This window comes from Crocuta crocuta, unplaced genomic scaffold, assembly GCF_008692635.1.
Source record: "Crocuta crocuta isolate KB4526 unplaced genomic scaffold, BGI_CrCroc_1.0 scaffold698, whole genome shotgun sequence".
NCBI classification, from domain to species: domain Eukaryota; kingdom Metazoa; phylum Chordata; class Mammalia; order Carnivora; family Hyaenidae; genus Crocuta; species Crocuta crocuta.
The window spans coordinates 983,623-1,005,854 of record NW_027530855.1 but is presented as its reverse complement, the minus strand read 5'-3'; the positions used below and the strand labels follow the sequence as shown (position 1 = coordinate 1,005,854).

The window sequence follows — 22,232 nt, the reverse complement described above, 5'->3', positions numbered from 1 at the left end:
TCCGAGCGCCGCCGCCGCCGCCGCCAAATCCTCAGCCCCTCATTGGCCGCTGGCCGCGGCGCCTGCCGGGAAATGCAGTCCCCGGTTTGGGGGCAGGGGGGCGAAAGGAGGAAGAAGGTAGTCAGCGGGGCGGAGAGGAGCGGCCCGAGAGTCTAGACGAGAAGTGAGACCGCAGGCGATAAACGCAGAGACAGGAAGGAATGGTACGAAGGACAGGGAGGGAAAAAAGAAAAGAAAAAGAAGACATTAGAAAAATAGGTTAAAGGTTGGGCCTGTGAGGGAAAATTGTGTTCAGGCGTGTTTTCTGATACTTGAATAACAGCACATATTAAACACCATATGGTACTCCTCAGAGTGACACTGCTGTACACTCCCTAGATGTTAGAAATAACCTACTAACGAGTGCCCGGTTAGGATGACCGGGAAAGAGAAGAACAATTTATGTGCCGCCTTGGCTGCCTTCTGTCCGACAGCTGTCAGAGAAGAGCTCCCTCTTTCACATGGGTCTGCGTCTGGAAACCGTGATAGCAATTTCAGTTTTGAGCCTTGGGGGACAGTCTCTCCCAACCTCGGANGCTGTGAGGAAGCGCTGACCTCCCTGGTAGGCACCGGGCCCCGCACGCCTTCTTCCTGCTCGCACTGCGGGCCCGGAGGCTTGTGGGTAACGAGGAGGACGTCAGCGCCGACTGCAGCCCGGACCCCGAGGGACCGAGAGGGCTCGGTGTCCGTCACGTGCCTGGGTCCTCTGCTGCTCACAGCCAGACCTTCACTTCCAGGGATGGGAGGGCATTTGTCTTCCACAGAGCTCACGAAAGATTGAGAAGAGGAAAAGGGACTCAAATTCTCTGTAACCCTCTAAGCCCTCCCCCTTCTAGGAAATTTATGTTAAACAATAGAAGGTGTGTGACATTCTAAAGTAGCCTTGCAGGAATGTGCAAAATTTGGTGATATTCCTTGGGGCCTGGTAGTAACGATTTAGAATGTTGCAGCACAGAGACGTGAACGTGTGAAGCACAGCAGCGATGAGACGAGGAAACCTATCCTCTGCGTTCTGTTCTGAGAAAAAAGCTGTATCACTACTAGATGTTACCTCTGCACCGACATTGTAATTCTGGATCTGTCTGGCACAGCCGCAAGAAATTCCTGGTATTTTTATCTTAAATTTCATTTAAACAAGAAATTAAAAGATTCCTACAGATCACTTATTTTAATTCCTACAGATTACTGTTTCAGCGTTTTAAAAACATAACCCTGTTAATAATACTACAGATGATATTGATAATTAAGTGTCCCATTACTGTCAATCATTAACCATTTCTAAACCTATGCTTATGTGGTACCCATGGTTTGTGCAGTAGCAAAAGTTAGGGGAATCAATAAAAGTATATTTTTGTTTATTTTAAATGTCTTTTTAGAACACAGACATCTTAAAGGGGAACACCTGAATTTATGGAAAGAGAGGTTAATTTTTTTTCCTGCGATGATTCTGTCTATCATCACCCTTCCTTTCCACCTTCCTGTATACTCCTTGCTTTGTTGATAAATTGTTGCTTTGACCTGACACCTGGATTTTCCCCTTGAGGAGAATCTGATAAATTGTCCCCAGGGATTTTATTTTAATCTGCTTCTAAGTGACAAGAGTTTAAAATTAAAGTTACATCAAATAGATGTATAATCTTTTCCTGCAAAACATTAGAAAATACATTGTTAATAATATTTGATCTTGAGTCATATGTAGACAAATGGCCATTAAAATTAATAATTTACATTTTTAGCATCTAACATTTTCTGAGGTTCAGATCATACTTTCTCCTCTCCATACAAAACGAGCCAACAGTTCATTTGGACAGCAATCTAACACAATTCGCAGGGCCAGAGTTATGGAGAAAAAAAATTTTTGTTTCTCTTCCAAAGATTATATCCAAAAACTCCTGACATGATAAATCACGTAATCATGAAAGTCAAAAAATTGCCAGACCTGATAGCAGAAGGTAAAATTGCTTTTAAACAAACAGATTTCAATAGGAAGGCTCTTAACCTTTCCCTTTTTAGAGTAGGATTGCTGACATATGGCTATGGTAGAAAATCTAGCTCATCTTTCCAATACTGAGCTTGGAATCGTTCATCTGGTTTATGAATACTTAATGATTTTCACTGTGCCTGGTTGTAAGTGAATACAATGCATGAATAAGAATATTTCCTGGTATAAAATGTCTCCCAGGGAACTGAAAGGAATATTTTTGCATCTTTATGATCTGTTCCAGAAAAGTACATGTTTATGACAGTGCAGTGATTAATTTATGGAATTAATGTGAAAATTATAACCACCTAGCCTTTTAGAGGTCAAAATTTGCCATCGGGAATTTTCAGGAAAGGAAAGGTGAAGAGACCAAAGCTTTGTAGATTTTGTTAATTCTAGTAAACATAGAACGTGAAGTGAAACCTTTATGTGGAAACTTGGGCATCAGACATGCACAAAGGGCCCTCTCGTGGCCAAACTGAAAAGTTTTGCTCATTTAATATGGTTGATCTATCTGGTTAAGAGCTGAAAAATCTTTGTGGTTTAAAAGCAGTCTACATTAAAAAATAATAATAATAACTGAAATTCAATACCCGCCATCTTTCATTCTTACAAATGTGCAGCCCAGATGAGTAAGGTCTGTGGTCAGCTCACATGTTAAGAGAAGTATTATCCGTGTGAAAGCGATTCCTTATTGTCTGGTGTTAGTCCAAGTAGAGCCACTAAAATGTTGTTTTCCTTCTAGAGCCAGATGACATGGATGAGTAGAAATAACAGGAGAGCGAGAATATTTCTGCATCTTTCACTTTGCCAAGATGGCTCAGTTACCCAACCTAGGAACTGAAGCGCCCCAAACCTGCAGTGCCAACGTCACTGCACAGCTACTGTAATATACATCTTAAATGTTATTTGACATTTCTACACAAACTACCGATCATAGACGGTATCTGTTAAGAGCGGATTTATAAAGCAAATTACTTTAGTGGAATGCAAATGTCTATATGAAGATTTCACAGCATTCCACTCTTAGGCCTTGGAGAAAGGAAAGGGATGTTTTCCTAACCATTCCCGCCCTTTCTGCCACTCCCTCTCCGCCTAGCTCTCGGCGCCACCCCAACCCCGGCAGCTGCTGATTTGTAGGGGTGGGGGTGGGGGAGTACATCAAAGTGATGTAATTCGTGACTTTAAGATGGTTACCATGGCGACTATCAGGCGTATTACGCTATCAGTAGGTTAAGAGGTTCTTTAATCTAGCCTTCAGTGAGGGTTAGCCCACAGTTTACAGAGTGTGGACAGGCGGAAAAACGTCAGTCTCGCCCCCTCCCACAGCACAGCCTCTGCTGAAACTAAACCCAATAGAGAGGTCATTTCGCCGGTGGCCACTGCACCTTCGCGGCCTCCCGGGCTGCCCCAGCGAAGGACGCCCTCCCTCCCCATAACCTGAGAGCTCATTGGCGGGTGGTGTCGTCACTCAGAGTGACGTAACGGGTGAGGAAANCCGCTCCCTCCGCATCCTGCTCTTCCCATCAGCATCCAGTTTACCCGACAGCTTCCAGTTCCCCAGAGCACTCCCCTCAGCCCTTGACCTTGTGCCCTTCCCCCACCCCCAACTTTGGAGCTCAACCTCCATTCCCCGTCTTTCGGCGCCTCGCTTCCTCTTTTCTCTTCCGTACCCCGCGCCCGGCTTCTCCTGGTCTTCCATCCATAAACCTGGCTCGTCGACAAGGTTGTCGCCGACAAGGTTGTACCTGCATCATCCCCGCACCCAAACACAATGAAACCCCCCAGACCCCGCTACTATAAACACAGTCCTCCAACACATTACGTTCACAAAAGCCGAGAGCGCGTTTTGCCCCTGTGTCGTCAAGGGCCAGAAGCAAAGGTAAGCCGGGGAGCCTGGGGCCCCCCCGGCGTGTGGGCGTGGGCGGCGCGATGGCGCAGGCGGGGCTCCCCGCAGTCCCCGCCTAGGAAGTGGTTGCCCACAGCTCCGAGCGGGAGCGCCCAGGGGCCCGAGAGCCAGCTAACCGTCGGATCCGGTGTGGCATCCCTCCAGCAGGAGACCACCCGCCCTTAGCCTGGGTTTAGATGTTCCGAAGGATTATTTGAACTCCTGTTCAAAATGCCAGCTCTGTGGTTGAGGTCTAGGCCTTGTCCAGCTGCAGGAAAACAGTTGACGCTAAGAGGTATTACTAAAGCACCCTGCTGCCCTTGGCTGAAAAGAGCCACAGGATGGAGAAAGGTTTTCATAAAGCTTATTTAAAGGTATAAAGCTCAGTGTGGACTCTGGAGAACCACCAGTACAGGAAACCGATTTACCTCCACTTTAATTATTAGTAGGTACCATGTATCTCTTTACTGTTACTTGAATGTGTTTAGTGAGTACTTTCAATCTTTAAAGTTTGGGGCAGCCTGGCCAAGTATGGGGGGAAGAGAACTGAAACAAATTCAGGATATTTACTTTATTCTACCTGTATTTTTAGACTACAAATAAATGTGTATTGCTTAGCTTCTTTAATAACCTGGCAATCATTCAAGTGGGTTACTAGGTGTTACTAACCAGAAATAGAAGTCTTTGAAGACCATATCACCATCATGAGCACAATCATAATAAAAATTATTTCTGTTTGTTGCGGTCTCAAAATACCATTTCCAGATCCAGCGCATTCATGAACTTGAAAGAGATTTTATACCTTGAATGGATATTGCAGAATTTCCACCCTTTCAATAGAAAACACTTAAATCTTGATATCTTTATAATTAGTGTGTTTTTATTTTTATTATTATTTTTACAAATAGTTTATTGTCAAATTAGTTTCCACAATTAATGTGTTTTTAAAATACTAAATCATTTACTTACTCCTTCTGTCTAGGTTCCTCTGTTGACTAGTTGAGACAAATATAAATATGGCTTTCTACAGTTATAATACAGTCTTAGCTATTGCCCGAACAAGGTAAGCTGTGGAATCCCCCCTTCCCTTGCCAAATTCATATGAACTTTCTTCTAGATGAAAAAGATATATGTGAAAGGATAGGCTTGTTACACAACAAATTAAAGCTTTGTTGGGGGCACTCAGTAGGCTCTGTCAGAAGAGTGTTGGACTCTGGATCTCAGGGCTGCGAGTTCAAGCCCCGTATTAGGTGTAGAGATTACTTAAAAATAAAACCTTTCTAAAAAATTAAAGTTTTGTTGCCTTTATACTGGTTTTTAGGAAGCTGATAGTTTATGGTATTTAAACTTACGCAGAATTTTCTATATGCTTTAGAACTCAGGCTAATTCTGTAGATGTGTGGCACAGGTAAGAGAAGATGTAATGGTTTTGAGTGACCCCTCCATAATTGATGAATGTTACAGGAGACACTTAGAAAAATGAGTAGAGTGGCTGGCAAACAAACCAGTCCAGGGAACTGGGTCTGTTATCACTTTTTATTCCAAGGAATATTCACTGAGAACTTACTTTGTGCCAGATACATTGTACATGTTATGTTTTGGCCCTTCAAAAGTGTTTTGGCATACTTCAGAAACAGTCCACAAGAATGGAAAAGCCATCTCTTTGCCAGAAGAAATATCCTTGCCAGGAACTTTATTTGCCTAGATGGGTCTTCTTTTTATTTTCAAACAATCTGATGTGCTAATTTAACTGAAGATCATGAGCTGTTGTAAAACTATTATATTGAGATCTATGGCTGGGGTACCCAATTCTCATTCTTACCTAACTTTCTTTTTTTTTTAATTTTTTAATGTTTTATTTATTTCTTTTTTTTAATGTTTTATTTATTTTTGAGAGAGNACAGAGCCCGACGCGGGGCTCGAACCCACAAACTGTGAGATCATGACCTGAGCCGAAGTCGGACACTTAACTGACTGAGCCACCCGGGTGCCCCATTACCTAACATTCTTGAAGAATCTTAGGTGAAGGGCATTTCGGCTGTAAATGCCTCTCATTTGAGGGAGTCCATGGGCACTACACAGACAAAGCGGTATTATGTGATTGGTTAATCTCCAGAGACCATGAAGCGTTTCGTTCAAGCAGTATTACTTTTTTTAAGTTTTTTTTTTTTTTTTTTTTTGAGAGAGCGCGCGAGCAAGCAGTAGAGGGGCAGAGAGAGAGGGATAGAGAGAATCCCCAGTAAGCTCTGTGATGTCAGCACAGAGCCTGATGTGGGGCTCAAACTCACAAACCAAGAGATGACCTGAGCCGAAATCAAGAGTTAGACCCTTAACCAACTGAGCCACCCAGACGCCCCTTCAGCAATATTCTTACTGTCAGCAGAGTAACCAAAGGCACAAATGTTCTACCTGTTTTATGATAGTAGATAAAGACAACGCTTTCAAACACAAACCCTGATGGAAGAATGTTTGCTATTAAATGTTTTTAATTAATTAATTTAATGTTTGTTTATTTTTTGAGAGAGAGAGAATGCGAGCAGGGGAGAGGCAAAGAGAGAGGGAGACACAGAATCCAAAGCAGGCTCCAGACTCCAAGCTGTGTGCATAGAGCCCGACATGGGGCTCAAACTCACAAACCACGAGATCGTGACCTGAGCTGAAGTCGGACACTTAACCGACTGAGACACCCAGGCGTCCCTGCTATTAGATTTTTAAATTAATGGTTGCAGAGTTTCGAACTCGTAATATAGCACTTATTTTTAGGAATTAACTTATTAGTATTTCTTCTAGAGTATATCATTCAACCATAAAGTACCTTGTTCTTCAATTGGGGAAAAAGTCATATTTCATTCATTAATGAATATCATCTGCTTTTAAAATGCAGTCTTAAAAACTGTTCTTTTATTTTAGCTAGATACAATATTTACTTCTTTAATTTTTGAGTTTGTAATGGTATATGCTCAACTCAGAGGATGTTTCTTTTTATTCCAGATTCCCTAGCCATTTTGTCCGTCCCACCAGCTCTTCTTATTCCCCATCATTTGCATTTCTTCACTTGCCAGAGTCCCATTTAAATAAAACATACATGAAGAACTATGGAAGCAAGAAATACTCCTGTCCTAATCAGTCAGGCAATAAAGTACTTCACTTACGAACTAGAATAATACAAAAGCTACACACATCAACTTGCTGGCTACAAGACATCCCTGGTAAACCTCAGCCAGAACAAACCCCAAAAAAGCCACAGGTAACAAACCCTGAGCCCGTGAAAGGAACCGGCATGAAGATTAAGGAAGAAAAGCGATCTTACAGACAAAAAATTATGGGTGAACTTAAATATTATTACAATGGATTCTATTTGCTTTGGATTGACACCAAAGTTGCTGCCAGAATGGTTTGGAGGCTATTGCATGGACAGGTGCTGACCAGAAGAGAGAGACGAAGGGTAGGCAAGAGTCATATTTGAGAAAGAAAACATAAAATTAAAACGAACTATTTGGGAACCAAGTTTTAAACTTAAAATTCGTCCTAAAACTCTCAAGGTAGGAATAGTAACTGATGGTGAGAACCAGAGTTTCTGACTGAATTAGTTTGTCTGAAACTGACCTACTCTCCAACTGTAGGCAAGATGCTTATTTGCCTATAAAATGGTTATATTTGTATTTTCTGATCTCCCCACAGAGTGGAGAAGTTTCTGATTTGATCTGTGCACCCGCAGTAGAAACTACTGTTACTATATTACACATATGCATTTGAAAAATGAGTTTTTAACAGATACTGTGTTAGTAAAGTACAGACCTCTAACTTAGATGAAAGCTAAGAGATACCAATAATATGTTTTGGTTGTCAGATTTCCTTGAAGCTATCTCATTAGATATTACTTCAGAGTGGTGGTAACGAGGAGAACTACCTTTCCATTTTATAAACAGAGAAAATCTTTAAGAACCAAGGCAGGCTTTTTTTGGTTTCATTTTTTTGTTTTGTTTTGTTTTGGGCATGTCCCAAAATAATGAATACTGCATGTGCATTTAATCCTTTAGCTCTTGAGAACGTGTGCTGATTTCTTCCGCCTGGTTCCATTCATGGTATTCTTCATCGTACCTTTCATGGAACTCTTACTACCAGCATTTCTGAAATTCTTCCCAGATATGTTACCGTCAACTTTTGAAAGTGAATCCAAAAAGGTATGTAGGATTTCTTTTAAGAAAAAAAAATTAATAGACTTTATTATTTAGAGCAGTTTTTATGTTTATAGCAAAATTGAGCAGAAAATATAGAGGGTCCCCAGATACCCCACCATGTCCCTTATATTAACATCTTGCATTGCTGTGATCTCTTTGTTATAACTGAAGAACCAATATCTAAATATTATTATTAGTTAAATCTCATACTTTACATTAGGCTTCACTATTTGTAATATACAGTTCTTAGGTTTTGAAAAATGGGTGATGTCATGTATCCACCATCATACTGTCACACAGAACAGTTTCACTGCCCTAAAAATGCCCTCGTGTCATCTATTTGTTGTTCCTCCTACCTCCCCCCGTTGGGGGGATCTGTTCACTGTCTCTGTAGTTTTGCCTTTTTCAGAATGTCATATCGTTGGAATCATACAATGTGTGTACTCCTGTAACAGCTCATTTCTATCACTGTATATTTCATTGTGTGGATGTACTACAGATGGTTGAATTCACCTGTTGAAGCATATGTTGGTTGTTTCCAGTTTTTGGCAATTGTGAATAAAGCTGTTATAAATAAATGTCTGCATGCAGGTTTTTGTATGACACACACAAGCTTTCAACTCATTTGGGTTCCTAAACACATAGGAAAGCAATTGCTGGATTGTATGGTAAGACTATGTTTAGTTTTGTAAAAAAAAAAAAAAAAAAAACACTAAACTGTCTTCCAAAGCAGAGATACCATTTTTCATTCTCACCAGCAATGAGAGTTCCTGTAGCTCTGTCTATGGCTTCATCAGCATTTAGTGTTGTCAGTGCTTTGAATATTAGCCATTCTAATAGGTGTAAAGTGATACCTCATTGCTATTTTAGTTTACAATTCTCTGATGATGTATAATATTGAACATCTTTTCATATGCTTATTTGCTACCTGTATATCTTCTTTGGGGAGATACCTGTCTTTTGCCCACTTTTTTTTAATGGAGTTGTTCATTTTCTGGGTTCTTAGTATATTTGGATACAAGTCCTTTACCAGATAGGCATTTTGCAAATATATTCTCCCAGCCTGTGGCTTATCCATTCTCTTAACTGTCTTTCGCAGAGCTAAAGATTTTAACAGAGCCAAAGATTTTAATATTAAGCAAGTACAACTTATTGATATATATTTTTTTGGGTCATGCTTTTGATGTTGTACCAAAAAACTCCTTGCCAAACTCAAGATCACCTAGGTTTTCTCCTATGGTTTTTTTTTCTAATTTTTAAAATTTTATTTTAAGTAGGCTCCACACCTAGCACAACCTTGACTTGTGGGCTTGACTTACAACCCTGAGATCAAGAGTCGCATGCTCTACTGATTGAGCCAGCCAGCTGCCCCTCCAGTGTTTTCTTCTGGATGTTTTATAATTTTGAATTTGAAATTTAAGTCTATAACCTGTTTTGAGTTAATTTTGGTGAGAGGTGGAACATCAATGTCAAGACTCTTTTTTTATTTTTGGCATGTGGATACCAAGTTTTTCTAGCATCATTTGTTGACAGTATGATCCTACTGAATCTTTTTAACCACTAAAAATATATAGAAAACAAAAATCAACTGCTATTTCAGTGACTAGTTGAACAGTAGGTTTAGCCAGACAGACACTTTAGTGCTTAAGACCAGTCCTGAAGAAGAGGAAGGATCCTTATTGGATGGTCACTGTGGTGGCCCCTTCATTCTTTCTGTTCTGCCCCACTCTTACTATACAGAGGTACAGAGGCATGAACATGACATTAAAAGAGGACAAAAAGGACAACTTTTACGTATTTGTTTTTAAATGTTTATGTCTTTGGAGGGGGGAGAGAGAGAGTGCAGTGGAGGAAAGGTGGAGGAGTATGCAGAGAGAGAGGGGAAGAGAGAGAATCCCAAGCAAGCTCCATGTTGTCAGCATGGAGCCCAATGTGGGGCTCAATCCCACAAACCATGGGATCATGGGATCATGACCTGAGCCAAAATCAAGAGTCGGACACCCAACCAAAGGAGCCACCCAGGTGCCCCTGAAAAGGACAACTTTTAAATGGGATTGGGAAATGTCTCATAGAGGAGGTAGCTAGGTGACTGAGACTAGAAAAGTGGTAGAATTTTGCCGCAGCATCTGAAAGTCTTTTTGGATAGAAAGAGTAGCACTTACAATGGCTTAATTGTGTAAAAGAGTGTGACAGAATCTGAGACACTGAGTGCTGCTTTGTGGTTTGAGTAGGAAATACAAGGAGATCCATGGTGGAAGATGAGACAAAAGTGATGTGTTGGGGTCAGGTTGGAAAGCGTCTACCACCCTAAGGAATTTAGAGTTTGCCTTTGACCATGGTGAATGATTGAAGGTATATTTATGCAGAGGGTGAGTAACATGATTAGATCTGTATTTCAGAAAAATAATTTTTGCCGAGTGCCTGGGTGGCTCAGTCGGTTAAGCCTCCGACTTCATCTCAGGTCATGACCTCACGGTTTGTGGGTTCAAGCCCCGTGTCAGGCTCTGTGCTAACAGCTCACTCAGAGCCTGGAGCCTGTCTTTAGATTCTGTGTGTGTCTCTCTCTCTGACCCTCCCCTGCTCGTGCTGTCTCTCTCTGACTCTCAAAAATAAAAAACATAAAAAAAGAAAATACATCCAAAAAAAAAAGAAAAAGAATTTTGCTAGCTGGAAGGATTGCAGAGGGCAAAGCCAAGGGAGGGAAATCAGCTGGAATGCATTACAGTACCACAGGAGTGAGAAGATTAAATTACAAAAGTGGCATTAGGAATAAAAACTTGAAGATACATTTGAGATAGGTGTTAGGGGGTAGAATCAAGCTGCAATATTTAACTGACTGGCAGTGGTTTAGTTTACTTAATTTAAAGTAATCAAGACCTAGAATTAATACTTTGAGATTCTAAGGAATGTGTTTGTGGATGCAGGAAGATGCGGGCAGAGAGGAAGTGATGTATCTAAACATTCCTCTTTCCTAAGCGCTTCTCGTTCCCCAAACATACATACACACACATCATGGCTACAGTTTTAGAAAGTATGTGTTTCTTTCTTTCTTTTCATGGACTAAAGCAAATGAGACAGACGGACAGAGTAGATAGTGGTGGAGGGAAGCAGGTTATGGGAGGGGAGGGAGGAGACAAGACACTATTTACATCAGATAGGAGTGCTTCTCTTTCATCATACTTATTCGTTACACTTTTGTGTTAATTTGTGGAATTTTTGGACTATGTCATTAGTCACTAACATTTGTCTTTCCCATTAAACTAGAAATTCCATGAGGGTAGGAATTCTTACCTGTTTTTGCTTGTTTTATCCCCAGCACCTAGCACCAGGTAGATGCTCAATAAATAAAGGAATAGATGGATGGATGGATGGATGTGGGTGAATGAAGTGGATTACTGGATCGGTTCTAATGATGGTATTGCCATTGCCATTGTGTGATTTTTTTTTTTTTTTTTTTTGGTTGCGTCTTTTCAGATCTAAAAATCAATGATTGCTGTGATTTGGCTGATCATTAAAATCTCTTAGACAACTTAAAAAACATATAAAGATTCCTCTTTCTCTCCATCCCCCTGAGTCCTGACTATGGTTATTCTGAAAATGCTACCACACTGCATTTCTGATAGTGAACGAGGATTTAGAAATACTTGTCAACACTGTGTCTTAAGAGTGTACATTTAGGGGCTGGCTCAGTCAGTAGATCACAGGATCTTGGAGTTCAAGCTCCACCCTGGGAGCAGGGCTTACTTAAAAAAAAAAAAAAAAGGAAGGTACACGTAATTCTTTTTTGTGTAGTGCTTTCTTCACATCCGTTGTAATACTTAAGTCGGTGTATTATAATTAATTATATCTATTTTGTATGAAACTGCATGCTACAGTATCATAGAGTTACTTTCCGAGTTTTCTTGGTGGCTCATGCAAAATCTGGGAGCATTAAGATCAGAGGCTGGCCCAACTAGATGGTTTGGTTTGTACCAGGCTAAGAGATAGGATCTCATTAGATCTCAAAGGCTGCCATTGAGGGGACAATTTGGATCTATCAAATATTTATGATTGTTGTGTTAGTAAGAAATAAAAAGTAAGATTAAGGAGCCAAGTTGCAAATAGAGGATGGTTTTTATTCTTCTTCTCACAAAACCCATTTAATTAGGTCTGAAAATAACACTAACACACGAAGTAGGGATGAACAGTAACAAGGTGGCGGTTATTTTTTTTCTTATCTTTATCTATGAAGTTGCAATCATGAAGGATTGATTAACTTCCTCCTCTTCTATAATTAAGGAAGAAAAACAGAGAAAGAAAATGGCTGCAAAGTTGGAACTGGCAAAATTTCTTCAAGAAACAATTACAGAAATGGCAAGGAGGAACAGAGCCAACTTGGGAGACGCCTCTACACAGTTCTCATCCTATGTCAAACAGGTGGCAGTCTCTTTTGTAACACCAGACAACAGCCTCTAGGCTGGTAGTTGTATGAAAAATCATGTCATCAGGGAGCTTCCAAATTGTTTGTGGTCTCTGACTTTGCAGATACTTAAGCTATAAACATACAAGACTGCAAACATTTAGAGATTTGGAGAAAGCCCCACTTTAAAGCAGTCGTGTGTTGAAGACGTTGATCACTTCGCGAAAAGAACTGTAGATTTAGAGTCAGACTTGTGAACTGCTCCTTATTTTTCAGTTGACTTCCACTGACTTGGACAGATTTCTCCTCTTTGTACCACAAGGCCGATTTCCAGACGTAAGATAGAGTCTGTGAATGCCTTGATGTGTCTTTCATATAGTCTACAGGGAAGGTTAAATTAAGTAAGAAGTACATTTTAATGAGCCTCTTTGTGCTACTGCCTAGGTCCAGACGGGCCACAAGCCCAGTACAAAGGAGATAGTTCGCTTTTCCAAACTGTTTGAGGATCAGCTAACCCTGGAGCACCTAGACCGACCTCAGCTGGTCGCCCTGTGCAAACTACTAGAATTGCAGCCCTTTGGAACCAACAATTTGCTTCGCTTTCAACTTCTGATGAAACTGAAGTCTATAAAAGCAGATGATGAAGTAAGAACTTAACCATAGCCATAGGGAATCAGCAAGGCATGGGAGATCCCTTAGGGTGGCTTTGTGATAAAGTGCAATATCTTCTCTTAGATCTGCTGGGGGACTGGTTCTGGCAAACCATTGAATGGTTTAAACAATCATTGCCATGACAACGTGAACCGTGATTACTCATTTTAGCAGTTGTTTGTCTTACTCTGACGCATTTTCTGGAGAAGGCCCTCACAAGCAGTTAGTAATTTAGTAATCTAAAGCAGTTAGGACCTGCTGGGAACGACCGGCAGCCCAGGAGACTCCTGAGAGTCTTCCATTGCCAAGGCCAGTGCTCTGCCCCCACACCTCAGCTCCCCTTCCTCAGAGCTGATGCCACAGTAAATATTCTGCTGGGTGAGTTGGCCTAATGAGAATGGGTGACAACGTGTAACACAGAGAGGGTGAGCCACGCCTGGACATCTTATGGAGGAAAAGGCATTGCAGTTACTAATTAAGACGCCTTAAAAAATGGAAAGAATGTTTCTTGAGTCAGAATCAGCTGCTTTAAAGAAAGCATTCTGCCTAAGGGAACAAGATTCCCCGAACTGAGAAAGCACGATCCCTTTGGCCTCATTTAGATGTCAGCTGCTGCTTTCAGAACTTTGGAATAAACAGTACCAGTCCCAGAAGCATCGTAGTTTTGGGGCACAGCAGGCAGAAACAGTGTTATGATGGAGAGAGCTTTGCGGACCAGAGGTAGGGCTGTGCCCCCGTGGAGGTAGGGGGGCGGTGGGGGAAGAGGGATACGGGACGCGCAGCAAATGGTAACACTGAAAACTTTTCAAGAATATTTTCTGATGAAGCCTAAAGCTGCGGCGAAGGGGAAGCGATGTCACAACCAGTCAAAATGCTAACCAAGAGGGGAAAGACTTACTTGGATGGCAGAGTGTTGGGGAGGAGTTTTGGGACTCTCTTGGATATTATGAATACCTGTTGGCAGGATTCCCTTCATTTCCAGCTGCAGCACCTTTAGTCTGTGCCGAGGACAAGGTGTGAGAGATCTAGCGTTTCCCGATTTGTTGGAAGTTGGGCGTTTGGTAAAACTGGGACCGAAAGATTCAGTACCACTGCTTACATTTCTTTCAGGTAATTGCCAAAGAAGGGGTGAGTGCTTTGAGTGTGTCAGAACTTCAGGCTGCCTGCAGAGCCCGAGGCATGAGATCTCTGGGTCTCACTGAGGAACAGCTGAGACAGCAGCTCACAGAGGCAAGTAGTGGCTCCCCAGGGCCGGTTTCACTCGAACTCTCTTCCCTGCGATGTGCAGGCCTTGCTCATGATGTCGACTCTGCAGGCGAGCCGTCTTACCCTAATTTGCCTTATGGAATTGAGCAGTGGGACGCTGAAAAAGCTAGATTTATTTTGTTTTCAAGTTTATGTATTTTGAGAGAGAGAGAGAGAGAGAATGCAAGTGGGAAAGGGGCAAAGAGAGGGAGGGAGAGAGATAATCCCAAGCAGTCTCCGTACTTTGTGCAGAACCCAGTACGGGGCTTGAACTCATGAACCATGAGATCGTGGCTTGAGTCGAAGCCAGATGCTTAACTGACTGAGCCCCCAAGGCACCCCAGAAGCGAGATTTATTTATTTATTTATTTATTGATAGAGACAGGGCACTCTGTTAGTTTTCTGTTGTTGCATAAGAAACTACCACAAACTTAGTGGCTGAAAACACCCGCTTGTTAGCTTACACCTTCTGTCGGTCAGAAGTGCAGGCTGTGTTTTTTCTGGAGGCTGTGGAGAAGACTCCACTTCCAGGCTCATTCAGAGTATTGGCTGAATTTAGTGTCTTGCAGCTGTAGGACCGAGAGCCTGATTTCCTCACTGGCTGTCAGCCCCGGGCTCGTCTCTGCCCTGAAGACCACCTGCATTCCGTACCTCTAGGCCCTGTGTCTGTAAAGCCGGCAAAGGGAAGGCTTCTCACACACCAGCCCCCTGTAGGCTTCACATCTCAGACTTCCTCTTCTTGATCTCTAGCTGCACATTTAGAGGTCTCATGTGAGTAGGTGAGACCTAGTCAGATAACTTCCTACTTTAAGGCCTACTGGCTTGAGGCCTTAATTATATCTGCAGACTCCCTCCGGGCAGCACCTACATTTGGGCTTGAATGACTGGGAGGAGGCGTGGGTGCACGAGGGACAGGAAATCTTGGGGCCACCTTAGAGCTGTGCGAATCCAAGGCCTGTCATGTGCGAATCCATCCGGAGGTCTAAACCTTGCCTGGTGGCTCACCTGGGACCATTTTTCCAGTTAGTGCCCAAGCCAGTGTAAAGTCTTCCCTCTGGCAGATGTTTCATAGTTTCCCTCAGACAACCTGTTTTAACTGAGAGCATCAATGTCTTCAAACAAAGGAGTAACTCTGAAAATTCTCACAACTGGAAGAAGGGCTATAAAGTATACACAGAGTATTTTGGAATAGGAGCCACTGTTGTGGCTTTAAAACCAGGTCAGGTAGCTCTTCCCTCTTACACGTTGGACCTGCTCTAGCTGGAAGATGACGTATCATAGAGTTTCTTAAAATCATATATTTCTAGAACTTAGAGGATTGAGTGAGCTCATACTGTCAAATAGCTTTCTTGAGAGGATGTATCATTTTTTACCACAAAGCAGTGAGGATACTAATCCAACAATATGATATCCAGCACTATGTATTGTTTAAAAATTCCTGTGTGGATACAGGCAGACGCTTTATAGAAAGGAAAATCTAAAAATGATTATCATATGAAACATCTTAACTTCAGAATAAGATAAACTACAACTATGAGGCATCCCCTTCACCTATGACGTTGGCAGAGATCAGTCTGAAACGCAGTGTGTTGTCGAGGGTTAGGGAGAGGGTTTACTCACGCATTGCTGAGAAAAACCTCCACGTAATCTTTCAAGATTTAAAAATGGATTTACTTTGACCTGGAAATTTCACTTGTGCAGTATGATGTTATCTGCAAGATTATCCATTGCAGCGTCATTTATTGGAAACAGCCTGAAGTGTATTAATAAGAGAATAAGCAAACTGAGGCACTTCCGTGCAACAATGGAATATCCTTAGTAGATGTTTAAAAAGAAAGAGGCAGGGGCACCTGGGTGGCTCAGTCAGTTAAGCATCTGACTTTGGCTCAGGTCATGAGCTCACAGCTCGTGAGTTCAAGCCCCACGTCTGACAGCTCAGAGCCTGGAACCAGCTTTGGATTCTGTGTCTCCCTCTCTCTTTGCCCCTTCCCTGCTCGCACTCTGTCTCTCTCTCTTGCTCTCTCTAGAAAATAAACATCAAAAAATAAAATAAAAAGAAAGAGGCAGCTCGATTAACTACTGATATGAATCAATCTCCAAGATATTTTAGTGGGAAAAAAAGCAAAGGGCAGGATAGTGTGTATATATCACACTCTCTGTAAAGACAAGAAACATATAAATGTATGTTTGTATATTCACAGGACAACTGGTAACTGGTTGCTTCTAGGGAGGGAAACAGAGCAGCCAAAGGGTAGGAGTAGAAGGCAGGCTCATTGTTAGTGATGACATTTCACTTTTTTGGAATTTTGTCTCTTGTGCATGGATGATCGCGCTCTCATAATATTTAAGCTTGGCCAGTTTGGTTCTTGAAAATTGCATCTGATTGTCATGTTAATGTTTATTTGGTTATGAATGAGGCTTATTTTTTCTTTTGCATTATCTGCTTTGTGTCTAAGAAAAGATACTGAGCTACTTTGAACCACCACTCGTTTGAGAGGTTAATGGAAGACCCCCTCTCGCACTCTGAGGGGTCCCACTGGTGTGAGGTGCTTGCACAGCACAGCCACTGGCGCCGAAGCCGGAGAACTTAGCCCTGTCGTGCCACTGCTTGCCGGCCTGTGGCTGGGGACGCTGTAACACTGGGGAAGCCGTTAAGATGGCTGTGGGTCACGTCCAGTTCCAACTCTCTGCGATTCGACCATGTTTTATTCTCCTCCTGTTCTCCAGTGGCAGGACCTCCACCTGAAGGAGAACGTCCCTCCTTCTCTGTTGCTCCTGTCCCGAACCTTCTACCTGATAGATGTGAAGCCAAAGCCAATTGAGATTCCACTAAGTGCGGAGGTAAGTGCCTGGGTTCGTGGAGTTTCTGCATTTCTGTTACTGGGGCCTCTCTGTAAATGTCTTATTTCCTCTTGCAGGTCCGGTAGGCCTTTCTTTTAGAATATCATTTGGAATTTGATCCAACTGGCCTTAAAATCATTTTAGAATTCTTTAAAAAATTAAAATCATGAAAACTAATGCTAGCTGTAGGATTTTTTAAAATCCCAGCTTCATTTAGGAATCCCATTTATTCTTTCTCCTTAACTGTCTTGTCTTCCCCAGCAGACTGTTGCCTTCACCATTTTCTGTTTTGAGAATGAATAGTTCCTGTTCTTTCATGCCTATTTGTCCAGATTCCTACTAATTTTTAAGCAATGAATGGCCAATCTAGAATGTAAACTATGTTTTCCTTCAACTCGTTTCCTTAAGCATTTTTTGTTGCCTTTAATTCAGCAGCTTTTTTCCCCCTCCTGGTAATTTGCCGAAAAAGCCAGGATTGGCCCAATCACTGGAGCATCTTGCTCTGATCAGAAAGAGCCTCTCAGGGTATCTGAGTGGTTCAGCTGTTTGAGCGTCTGACTCTGGATTTCGGCTCAGGTCATGATCCCATGGTTGTGGGATCGAGCCCTACATCGGGCTCTGTGCCGAGAGATAGGGGCTTAAGCCTCTCTCTCCCCCTGCCCCTCTTTCCCACTTGACATCTCTCTCTTTAAAAAAAAGAAAGGGCCTCTCACTTCTCTACTTTGTGACTTCATGTCTAAGCCAGAAACTGCATGGGTGAGAAAGGAGAGACCATTTATAGAAGATGCTGCACATGTGGTTTAGTGGATTAAGTACTCTGGACTGGGGGCCAATCATTTTTAATTAGTGATTAATTAAATTTTAATTAGCAATTAGTGCTAGTGATTCCTCGGACAAAGCAAGGGAAATCAGATGAAGTTCAGCATGAAAAGTATACTTCAGGGAACATCACCTAGCTTTTCCTTTCTATATTTCCAGAGACTAATCGGATTTGGGCTTTGTCCAGGAAGGATTCTAGGGAGAGTAGGAACAATTTTGGAACTAAGACCATGTTCTTAAAGGCAGCCTACCTGGTTCTCACTCTATCTTTGGTCTTTAAGACAGACCAAATTTGTCATTCTTAGACTTTGCTCAGGAGCAAGGAAATCTTGGAATAGTATAATATCTCAGAGCTAAATTTGTGTTTCCAGAATTATTCTAGAGGGGAATAAACTCTTTACCCAGATGCTCCTTTCTAGAATGCTTGAGAAAGACCTAGAAATCAAGGACAAAATGATAAGATTCTAGGCATTTTATTAGTTGTTTTTTTAATCCATGTTTTTAAATGTCTATTTTTCATATATATATGAGAGTAAGTAGCATGCTAGGTTCTGTAAAGACATCAAGTTAAATATACTATAATTTAGGATATATGTAGCTCTTTTCCCTCCAAAGTGCACAAAGAAATTACTTATTTCCAAAGAGCAGTAATATATTCACTTTTCAAATCAAATTAACATAATTCTTGAAGGTAAGTTAGCTATTCTAGAACACCATCCCTTACATTTTGTTCAGGTTGCAGGAGCTTCTTTAGCACCTACCATTTTAATGATTCAGACAAATTTACCACTTATTATTAGACACCAAGATGATAAAGATGTCAATTTTGACCAAGTTATATCAATGCTAATAGAGCTGATGAGGGGCGCCTGAGTGGCTCTGTCAGATGAGCGTCCTACTCTTAGTTTCGGCTCAAGTTACTTTCATGGTTTGTGGGTTCAAGCCTCCTCTAGGGCTCAGGGCAGAGCCTGCGTGGGATTCTCTGCCTCCTCCTCTCTCAAAAATAAATGTTAAAAAAAAAAAGCCGATGAGTGATTGAGAAAAGGCAACTTGTTGTTGAGTGCGCGAACAGAACAGGGCCAGAATTGGCGAGTCTGGAGCTTGTTCATGAATGGGGATTTTTTTTTCCCTTCAGATTTTACTTTTTAGGTAAGTAATCCCTATACCCATCATGGGGTTGGAACTCACAACGCTGAGACCAAGAGTCAGTCACATTCCACTAACTGAGCCAGCCAGGTGTCCCAACAACTGAGGATTTTTAATACTAGAATCTTATTAGGGCGCAACTTTTGTATGTAGGTGCTCAAAATTCACAGATTAAGAATGCTAAGTTGCTATTTCAGGGACATATTTCATATGTTCTCACAAAGGGTATAGTTGGAAGAAGAAATCAGGGATTTAGTGGAAAGCAAATTGTACTAGAAAGCATTGACTTCTAGGAAGTGCTTCTGCATTTCAGGAATACCAGAAAGCTTATGTTTATATAAAACATCTCTCTTCCTAGTCTCCAAAGACTGATATTCCTGTGGAACCAGCTACTTCTCCTGAATCTAAAGAGAACCTGCTGGATGTAGCGCCTCCACTGAAGGGAACTAAGGTTAGACAATTACTTTTCATTTGATTAATTAGGTTTAAAAATGAAAACAAGTTAACTTATCCATTTTTAACTCCTTCAAGGAAACTGCATTTCAATAGTGGTGGTCTTTAATAAGGAATATTTATTGTGCCATCAGATCTGTTTCTAAGAAAGGCCAACATTTGGCTATATGTAATTAGGTTCCAGATTTAGCTTCTTGAGTCCAATGCCAGAAGATGTCACGTCCACGTTCCTGGCAGTTATGGCAGTGTGACTATGGATCTAGTACACATTTTGTTTCAAACCAATAGCCTAACTCTCGATTCTGATGTTTAAGGATGAAGAATTTATACAAATGCCCCCAGTTACCTCATCGCCCATAACGCCACCATCACCTATCTCATTACCTAAAGGACCCGTCCCTTCTGCTAAAGAAGCTGTAAGTGTCTGAAAAAAGAAAACCTTTTCTCTCTGGTTATTTTTAAGGGCAGGGAGAATCTAGAATGGTAACTATTGCAAAACACGGCACAGTTCTTCCTGTCCTCCAAACAGGAAGTTGTAGGCTGAACTTTAGTCATTTTATAACCACTAAAAATTTTAAAACTCCGTTATCCAAAAGCGAACAAAACAAAACACCTTATCAACCAATGCAATCATGGATCAGGACTAAACATGTTAAGTCTAGAAGCTAATTACAATATAGGCAGATTCTTATTTTCTTTTGTGCCAGATGGAAATAGTTCCCATATGTTGTGTACTTCACACAGGCTTCAGATGTCAGGAAATACTAGCAGGAAAGCAGTTTAAATCTTGGGAGAAATGCATGTAAATAAGAAATTACTTATCTATCCACTTCTCCCATTTGGGTGAAAGAATTTGGGGCAAGAGCAGAAGCATGACACAAGTAAGTGGGGGGGGGGTGACAGTCACCACTGGCACCAGAGAAGAGAGCCAGCAAACACCCAGACGTCTGGGGGTGAACATCCAGGGGCCTTGCTTGCAGGTGTTTCTTATTTCTATTTCAAGGTAAATTAATTATAAACTCAGGTTTTATTTTATGGTCTGTCATTATTTGATTAAGAACATACAAGAGGGACTCCTGAAGAACGTACCCATCCGACTGTAAACAGTACCTGAAGTCCTTGTGTTTTGTACCTAGACTCTCCAGGCCAAATCACCAAAGACAACCCAGAACAGCAAGGGTAGTTCAAAAGGAGCGTAAGGCCTACTGCAGGACCAAGCTCACTCTCTCCAGCCCCCTGCTTTCCGCAGTGGCATCCATCAAGGCCTGCCCAGCTACGACGATCCGTGTCTGGTTTGAGCAGAGGATCAGCCATTTCGTCCTTGGGGCCTTGTAACCATTCCAGATGATGTCAGCAGTGAGACCAAGTTCAGACCGTTTAGAAATATAATCGCAAAGCCAACTTCCTCTGTACCATTATGTCATCCCACTAAACTTTGTGTTAAAGCCCCCTCCCCATGTTATTTTTGAACAGCTAGATATTTGTGTGCGTGTCCTCCACGGGAGGAAATTTTTTGCATAATGGAATCAGCCTGGCACCTTAGACAGCTCTCGGGAGAACCTGGAAACCCCAAAACCATTGTACGCCCACCTAACCTTTCCAGTGACCCATCAGTATGAACAGTGCCCTGGAAACAGAGCACCTTATGAAGTGGAACGGACATACTCCCTGGTAAAGTCCTTCTGGATATAAAGAAGAAAAAGCTCTTTGGAGACAAAAATGGGGAGTTAAACAGACTGGCAATCAAAAAGGCTTGGCTGCTGCTTGGCTATTCTGAGACGCCCCCTCCGGGGCCTGCAGAGGCTCCGAGAATCTGGGAGGCTGCCACCACTCCTGCACATGTGGCTTTCATTAGCCACCATTTTGCCAGGAAACATAATTAAGGGTTTAAGACTTAACCATTTGTCTGTGCTGGGTGGATGTTTTTTCTAGTCTGTTTGTCTTTCACAAACAAGGCTATTTGTTAGTCATAGGGGTTGTTAAAGTCTGATATAATCCCTGCGCTACCCAGTAACGAGTGTTACGTTCAGATATTTACGTTCGATGTGTTCAGTATTGTTAATACTGGGAAAAAAAAAACAAACGGAAAACACTTAACATAATAGATTGCCACGCAGCTGACCCAAAAGCTTTCTTCCCTCGGGGAGTGCTTAGAAAGAAAAGATATTTTGGCCTGTGGGTGATGAAATTAGTTTTCTTTGCTTGCTGTGAAATTGAAAGCGGTTAGATGGGAGTCAATTAAACCAAGTAAAACGCAAATCTCCCTCTCTGGGATCACCTAAGTGAGGGCTGTCATCAGCACTTCACAGCAAAGGTATGTACTTTACAATGCTTTTCAAGCCTCCTCTCCACCAGAGGAAAAGTCCCACCATGGCCTGCTAAATGATGAGTCTCTACTATGCACATTCCATGGATCTTGCTATTGGCCTAGTGAATTGGCCCAGTAAGGTGATTCACAATAAACTTTCCCATTTTCAGAATGATGGGCGTGTGTTTTAATTAGCTCACATTCAAGCGTTAAAGGTGGGAAAGGGCCTAGCTAGTCAACTTGTTCAGTCCTGTTTCAGCTGAATGATTCATAAATACTGC

At 41.8% G+C, this 22,232-nt stretch overlaps 1 protein-coding gene across 7 annotated transcripts; it reads left to right on the top strand.

The window, feature by feature from the left end:
- Positions 1-3,488: 3,488 nt before the first annotated feature.
- LETM2 (leucine zipper and EF-hand containing transmembrane protein 2) lies at positions 3,489-22,123 on the top strand. Of its 7 annotated transcripts, none has more exons than XM_077769491.1 (11): positions 3,489-3,508; positions 4,891-4,971; positions 6,900-7,353; positions 7,949-8,092; positions 12,368-12,505; positions 12,933-13,133; positions 14,250-14,369; positions 17,112-17,225; positions 19,549-19,641; positions 19,958-20,059; positions 20,780-22,123. In XM_077769491.1, the coding sequence occupies exons 2-11, from the start codon at positions 4,925-4,927 to the stop codon at positions 20,840-20,842; spliced, it is 1,476 nt and encodes a 491-aa protein (XP_077625617.1). In that variant the 5' UTR covers positions 3,489-3,508; positions 4,891-4,924; the 3' UTR covers positions 20,843-22,123. The 7 variants fall into 7 exon arrangements, 6 of the variants coding, with proteins under 6 accessions (XP_077625617.1, XP_077625615.1, XP_077625616.1 ...); XM_077769489.1 differs by lacking the exon at positions 3,489-3,508 and adding an exon at positions 3,580-3,902; XM_077769490.1 differs by lacking the exon at positions 3,489-3,508 and adding an exon at positions 3,927-4,203.
- The last annotated feature ends 109 nt before the right edge of the window (positions 22,124-22,232 follow it).

What these genes read in the sequence shown, in the direction of transcription:
- LETM2 (XM_077769491.1), top strand. Translation starts at nt 4,925, where the DNA reads ATGGCTTTCTACAGTTATAATACAGTCTTAGCTATTGCCCGAACAAG. An exon ending in TTAGCTATTGCCCGAACAAG is followed by an intron (nt 4,972 to 6,899) that starts GTAAGCTGTGGA and finishes TTTTTATTCCAG; the next exon opens with ATTCCCTAGCCATTTTGTCC. An exon ending in CTATAAAAGCAGATGATGAA is followed by an intron (nt 13,134 to 14,249) that starts GTAAGAACTTAA and finishes CATTTCTTTCAG; the next exon opens with GTAATTGCCAAAGAAGGGGT.